The following is a 6,044-nucleotide window of genomic DNA, read 5'->3' on the forward strand; positions in this document are numbered from 1 at the left end:
CAAACACTTTTTCACATCACTGTATATACGTATTTGCATTCAGGCCTTGCAAATGTTAAAAAACAAACTAGTCACAGAAACACATAAAGCCAAAGACTGATGACATCAAGGACCAGCACATTAGATGAGTCTATTCATGGGCTGGGTCTTCATGTGTACGTAGCCCACCTGTACAATGTGGACCACTTCCTTCCCAGTCCGGGTAGGCTACTTAAAACTGCTGTRAARTGAGACKGTGTAGCCTTCGCTTGAYGTAAGTTTGCATGACCACGCGCCCCGKTACCATAGTGATCAGTTTCATATCAGACTGAAAATGCATTGGGACGTGTATTTACACGTCTTTTCACTGGAAGAATAACTTCACGATTAAAATGTTACACGGAAATAAATAAAAAAATAAAATCAATAGTTTGGGTTTAGCTCCTGTATCAGCACTTGCAGTTTTTTTTATTCAACACCTTATTGTAGCATGAATCTCATCAGCTAAGTTGCTAAACTTACTTTTGAGAACAAATTCTTAGATCTGCGATGAATTTCCAAACTACGCCGACTCGTTTAAAAATTAAAAACTCCACCATTATTGTTTCTCTGTTTAGTTTGCTGCCCACACATTGAATCCTGGGAAATCCTCGACTGGTGAGGATAAACAAATCAATCCTCAGTTTTTGAGAGATTGTGGGCCACATGATAAGGAGCCTTCCACTTTGGACAGCACTCGGTGTGGGGCAATGACATATGTGGCTGACAAATGCACACTCATGAGGATGCAGCCCCTGAATTGAGACACAGCCATTTTAGAGGCATATTCTGTCAAGGACAATTTCTGTAGAGAAAGTTCAAGTGATTTCGGAGACATCTWTATTGAATTATCTGCAAGTGATGAAGAAGAAGGTTGAACTGTTCATAATGAAGTTGTTGCTCAACAAGGAGAGCCTGTTCTGTATGAGCCAGGGGGKTTTAGACTGGGTAGACGTGCTGCACTGTCCCCACCATCTGTTTAGACCTCTGAGTGCCGCTCGGTGCTCCGTTATGGATGTTCCACTTCCTCATCAAAGTCCTCACTCTGTCTGATGCTTTTTCAGAAGACAGTACTGCTAAATGCTAAACAGCCCGCTCTGTGTTGATTCTCCCTCTGGCAGTCCAGAAGTTATGCTACGTTCAAACCKAATGCGTTTTGAGCTGCAGAAGCAGCTGGTTTACAGGAAAGTCTATGGTGGATGCGCCTCTAGGGGTCTCGCGGTGCATCAAGTCCRTTTAGCGYGGCACGCAAGGAAGTGGAAGGTGTRGTTGAGCATTTTCCGTGCATGCRGTGCGTCCAAAACRGCCGACGCTCGTTCAAAAATCKGAACTTTTGCTGCTCGGCGCGCRGCRTCAACCAATCAGAGATACTAATTTTTCCACGTGACGGTTTCCTGAATGTTGTSCACTAACCTRAAAAACATGGACAGGRGCTCKTTAGCTGAAATCRACYRTCTGCAGTTGGTGTTCTGGCTRGAGAWATCAACACCGATGTGGGTCAGCAGCTCKTTAAACAAACCGCRGTGTTAAAMTGGGCTCAGGACAAAAAAATCGTTCATCAGCTCGCAGCTCCTGGAGTGGTGAAACTMACCRAACAGACCRCCTCTAAATCATCTGGTGAATTAATTATCTSGTGTRYGCAATGTTTGCTTGCTCTTTAGTAAATAACGCAAAGCTATTTTCTTTATTTTATCTTTATTTCATCCGCYGTTGAGACAGACTGGCAAAAACCAAGACGCTCCTCCCTCGTCAGACGCGCATCTGGTCTGTGTSCTGGTCTGAACGTAGCGYATCCAACTGGAGGCATTGGGCGTTTGGTGTGAACGTAGYATTACAGATGGAGAYGCCATCTTACTGCGCTCAAACACGCTTTTAGAGTATATTAAGAGTGGGATAAAAAAAGGTGTGGAAACAAACTCAAAGTTTCGATCAAGCACGTCAAGGTTCAAGCAAATGTGACAAGATGCAATCAAGCGGAACAAGGTTCAGTTATGCGCCACAAGATCCAAACAAATGAGCAAAAAGATTTGAGTTTGCACCTCAAGATTCAAGCAAGTGCTACTAAAGTTGAGCTCATGCAATAAGAGTCAAACTCGTGCAATAATATTTAAGCTAGTGAGCAAAATATTTGAGATTGAGCTTTATCAACAAGATTTGAGCTCACGCAATAAGACTCGACGTTGTGCAACCAGATTCAAGTGAGCGAGCAAAAGGATTCGAGTTTGCACCTCAAGATTTCAGCGAGCGCTACAAGATTTGAGCTCTTGCAATAATACTCAAACTCATGCAACACGGTTTGAGYGAGAGCAACAAGATTTGAGTAAACAAAAATATTGAGAATCTAGAAAGAGTCTACAAGAGTCTTGTGAGCACAAGATTTGAGCTCATACAGTAGCATTTAAGCTTGCACAAAAAGATTTGAGCAAGCAAGCAAAAATGAGTTAACACCTCAATAGCGAACACAAGATTTGAGCTCACACAAGAGTTGAGCTAGCACTACAAAAATTGAGCTCATACTAAAAGATTCAAGTGAAGACTAAAATAATGAACCTTGTACAACAAGATTTTTTTTACCATTCTTTAATCAGGAAAGTCCCAWTGAGATCACAGATCTCTTTTTCAAGAGAGACCTGGGCCTGAAGGCAACCTATTGTACATGTTTTGTGCTGTGGGTGCAACCAGAGTACTCGAAGAAAACCCACTCAGGCAYGAGGAGAACATGCAAACTCCACACAAAAAGACCCCAGGTCTAAATTGGGGATCGAACCCAGGATCTTCTTGCTGTGAGGCATCGGTGCTAACAACTGAGCTGTTGTGCTAACAAGATTTGAGCTTGTGCAGCTAAATTTGACTAGGGGTGTCCTGATACAACTTTTTCACTTCCGAAACGATACCAATATTGCAACTTTGAGAATTGGCCGATACCAATATTGACTCGATAACATATCAGTACGAATCACACACTTTTACCTATTTTATAGTGTGAAATCTTAGAAAAGTCTTGATCAAGTCAAACAGTGAAAAAGAGTAGGTATGAGAAATATTGACCCATTTATTTTCAACCAATGGATCACATTCATTTTAAACTGAAGAAAATTCTACAACTTAATAAAATAAATTAGAAGACCCTGAAAAATAAAACATAATAAAAAATAACAATTCAAAGTCACTCCAGTTATTTTTTTTACTATCTGTCAGCTTGGTGCTGCTTTATGGTGGGAAAAACTGAAGGTGGGGACAAAACAAAACCCGACATTATTGTCCAATGTCCATCTGTTCAAAGTTAAGAGTCCACAGCTCCAATTTTACTGACTGCCCAAAACAACATGATCATTGCACTTAATCTTCACTCAAACAAGTGTGTAAACMGATTAAACATCACTCTAATAACGAGAGCAAAAAAAATTGTAAAAATTATTCTGTTAATTTAATTGATTGACCTTTCTTACTGCTGTATTTCCACTTTCTACAGTCTGAGCATCACRTGGAGATTAGCCTTTCGCTCCTGCAGGGAGCAGTTTTTAGCACTGCTCTCGCCATGTCRTGCTCGTATTCCAAAACAAAAGCTGCACTCTCCTTTCTTCTGTCAATCAATCCCAGAGCTAATCCACGGGCAACATTCTGCTAATGTCAAAACCGTAAGCGTGCTGTCCTCGCTTATAGAACCACTGACCGGACCAGAGAAGACGTTCTGAAACTGGAACCATGGAGACACACTGGACCCAAGCCGAACTGCATAGCTGCTGCCAGGGGTGGAGAATAGAGCTTGGTTCTCTCTGGTTTAAAATGTACACGGTTCTGTTCCCCCATTGAAAACTTGTGCGTGACAATTTTGCACTTAGCTGCAACTCTGTTTTTGATGAACATAGAAAGTACTGCCGACATCGCTCCTACTTCTTGCTAACTTGTTAGCGCAGCATGTTGTTGTGATCACATGGGCTCTGCATGCTGGATCCAAGCACTGCTGGATAGAGAAGCTGGAGCGGACTGGTGGAACAGACTGCTTCTATCAGAATGCTTATTTATTGGAGATTTTAGATGCAGGCCAATAAAATCTGATAATTGTTTTTTGGCTGATATTGGACCTATATCAATATCGGATCRGGACACCCCTAAATTTGACTTCATGCAACAAGATTTGAGCAAGTGCAATTAGATTTGAACGAGCACAGCATAATAGAGCTGATACATTATTTAAGCGATCACAAGATTTGAGCTCATGGAACAAGCTTTGAGAGAACACAACAAGCTTTGAGCTTGCACTACAAGAGCCAAGTGAGCAAGCAACAAAATTTGAGCTTGTGCTATAGCATTCAACTAAGGGCTACAAGATTTAAGCAAGCGAGCAACCAGCTTGTAAGAAACCAGATTTGRGTGCAACAAGATTTGAGCGCGAAAGAATTAGAGCACATACAAATGTTGCGCTCACTCTTATTTTTTTTGACACAAGTCTTTCTCCATATATAGCCCATCATGTTAGAAATGAACCACATGTCCATCCTCAGCAGTATAAATATTGCTAAMAGTGTTAAATACATTCTGACGCACCTGCGTTTCTGATCATTTTGTCCACAGATCCAGAACTTTGCAGAGCAGCTGAAGGATGCAGCACAGAAAGCYCACACCCTAAAACCAGTTCCTGGGAAAGCCAACGGGGTCCTGGTCCTTCAGCAGCCGATTTATGTGGAGGCATATGTGGGCGCCATGTCTTTCCTYGGGAACCAGAACAAACTGGGTTACTGCATGGCTCGAGGAAGTGTTGGCTTTTAAACACTTTTACTGCTATGTTTGTTGCTGCTGTTCTTGGTGTTTGCTCTTTTGTTAAGTCTCGATTTCATTGAAGTTTTCTACACATCGACCAAGATTTTTTGTACAGGATTTCTTTTGCTTGACAAGATGAGAGGTTTAAAGCTGTGTTCTCCCCCTCCTCATTATTAGTCTGTGGTGTCTGTGGAAATATCCACTTTCAACACAGCTCCTCACTGGTTGATGGACACCCTGCTGCTTCCAGTAAGCTTTATTTCTTTTAGCTCCTCAGTGATTTGGTAATTCAGCTGTTTTGCAATGGGTCTCCTTGTCGTCCTCCCACGTTAATTCTGTTTAAAAGCTCATTTTCRTGCTGTTTAGCTCCTTAGAGATTCACTGGAGCACAGAGAAGATTTGTCAGCTTAGGTTTTGTTCTTTGTGAATTTTTTATAGTGCACACTGTTTTGGGATTTCCCCATCATATGTGTGTTTCCTTCATGTCATTCTGCTTGTTTTCTGCAACACATTTGTCCTTTTAAACCTACAACAGCCAGAAAGCACATAGGACATTATTCTGTTGTTTTATTTTTTTTAGTCATGATCTACAAGCTGTTTGGAATTTTCTGTAAACTCATGTTGATTGTATTTTAATACACTTAAAACTCAGGTTCAGGTCAGTTGTTACTTCAGTAGTTGCTAGAGGCTAACTCAGARTTTAGCTCCAAACTACAGCAAACATTTATCCATGTCCTACAAAAGTAAAACTAATAAATCCTTTTTCCAGTGCATTCACTTATGCAAACCCAAGTAGTTTTAATGAAGGAGTAAACATGTTTGTATTGTACTTTATTTTAGTGCTTACTTCTCTAATAATCTAAACAGAACCTCTTCATTTGGTTGGTACATGTATTTTTGATGGTTTGCGTTAAAGTGATGATWAAATACATTGTTCTCTGCTTATAAATGGTGATTTGTAATGATTTGGTAAAAGTGTGAAGAATGTTATAAAATATGTGAATGTTCTTTTATTACAGGTAATATATAAAATTAAATAAATTTACAAAACCATGTGTTGCATTATTCTTGTTATACTCAGTGTAACRTTGGATGGGTGTGTAACTCCTCACAACCCCCACCACCACCACCAGTGTTTGAGTTTTCCCTTGTAAACAAGAGGATTACCTCTGTAGCTTCAAGTTGCATGGTTTACTATATGCTCTTGATTTATTGGTCTACATATATTCCAGGGAGCGGGAGATCGACAGGCGGATTGGCGCAGC

The 6,044-nt window shown here is 40.7% G+C and overlaps 1 protein-coding gene across 1 annotated transcript in view; it reads left to right on the plus strand.

Annotated features, from left to right (window-relative positions):
• The window catches only part of tprg1 (tumor protein p63 regulated 1), a 62,049-nt gene extending 56,217 nt beyond the window's left edge, over window positions 1-5,832 (plus strand). The window contains exon 6 of the mRNA XM_014023055.1: window positions 4,594-5,832. Coding sequence (XP_013878509.1) covers window positions 4,594-4,788 — 195 coding nt within the window. The 3' untranslated portion in view covers window positions 4,789-5,832. The remainder of the gene's footprint in view (window positions 1-4,593) is intronic.
• The last annotated feature ends 212 nt before the right edge of the window (window positions 5,833-6,044 follow it).

Source organism: Austrofundulus limnaeus, unplaced genomic scaffold, assembly GCF_001266775.1.
Source record: "Austrofundulus limnaeus strain Quisiro unplaced genomic scaffold, Austrofundulus_limnaeus-1.0 Scaffold355, whole genome shotgun sequence".
NCBI classification, from domain to species: Eukaryota; Metazoa; Chordata; class Actinopteri; order Cyprinodontiformes; family Rivulidae; genus Austrofundulus; species Austrofundulus limnaeus.